Source organism: Belonocnema kinseyi, chromosome 1 (assembly GCF_010883055.1).
Source record: "Belonocnema kinseyi isolate 2016_QV_RU_SX_M_011 chromosome 1, B_treatae_v1, whole genome shotgun sequence".
Taxonomy (NCBI): domain Eukaryota; kingdom Metazoa; phylum Arthropoda; class Insecta; order Hymenoptera; family Cynipidae; genus Belonocnema; species Belonocnema kinseyi.
The window spans coordinates 22,763,986-22,765,085 of record NC_046657.1 but is presented as its reverse complement, the minus strand read 5'-3'; the positions used below and the strand labels follow the sequence as shown (position 1 = coordinate 22,765,085).

Genomic DNA, 1,100 nt, shown 5'->3' with positions numbered 1-1,100 from the left:
CGGAAGAGTGGCGGTGGAGGTGGCGGGGGTGAAGGTGGAGGATGTATGATAATAGTTATTGGTGGTGGTGGAGGTGCTGAAGGTGTAGGTGGGAGCCGTGGATCGATCGGTGGGAGAGGTATATAGAAATGAAAAATTTCTGGAGGTGAAGTAACTATTGGTGGGGATGGAGAAGGTGGAGGTATGTACCCTGGAGTGGATCTTTGTTAGCAGCCTCCAGACGATGGTGGTGATTAACTCGACCAAGGTGGAGATGCCTAAACTTTAGTTATGTATTTAATATTAAAGTTCACACAACATTAAGAATGAAGAAAATCTGGTTATTATTATAATTTTTATTAAATAGTAACCCTCAATTTTATATTTATCAAATCGACACATTGCGTAGGTTCATATTACATAGTTTAATAGAATAACTTAGAGTCTATCACAGCTTGAAAATGATAGTAAATTAAATTACCAGTATTTCCATCTCAAGGGATGAGCAGTGTCAGGTGCAGGGACATTGCCTCGCTACTAGGGACGTCCCCAAGAGGATTATGATGCATTGAAGTCCTGGCAGCCTCATCTTGTCTTTATTGCCAGTTAACATGTTGGGGCACTAGAATCAGCTGCTTTGACAATTTAAGGAATCTTTACCTCCTAATATACTCTAAATTCATCCAAGCGCAGATATTTATCTGTTTCCTTGTTGCGAAAATATGTATTTTATGCATAAACCAGAAGTATTACATTTAACGCGTCACTCACACTTAGTTGATAAACACTTGCATAACGATTGATTCGAAAATGTGATTCCTGTTTCCGTCTGCATGTATATTTAAGATACTCAACATAATTTTGTTGCGTAAGAATGATTAAAAATCTTATCTGACGCAGCTGAATTGTAAGCAATTTTTAAACTGGTTCCATTATCAAGGTTTTCTCATGATTTAAATTTTGTTAATACTTGTATGATTATTCATAGTTCGTAAAATGATTTTTTTTGACTTGTATAAAAGAATAAAGGGGGAGGGTCGGTAAGGCCGGTTTTTGGCCTAATTTATTTTTGGACCAAAAAATCTGAAAAAATCATGGTAGTATCTTATAAGTATCCCGAG

The 1,100-nt window shown here is 37.0% G+C and overlaps 1 protein-coding gene across 1 annotated transcript in view; it reads left to right on the top strand.

Annotated features, from left to right (window-relative positions):
* The window catches only part of LOC117177033 (loricrin-like), an 8,010-nt gene that overhangs the window by 343 nt on the left and 6,567 nt on the right, over positions 1-1,100 (top strand). The window contains exon 2 of the mRNA XM_033367497.1: positions 7-118. Within this exon, the coding sequence (XP_033223388.1) occupies positions 7-118 (112 nt within the window). The remainder of the gene's footprint in view (positions 1-6; positions 119-1,100) is intronic.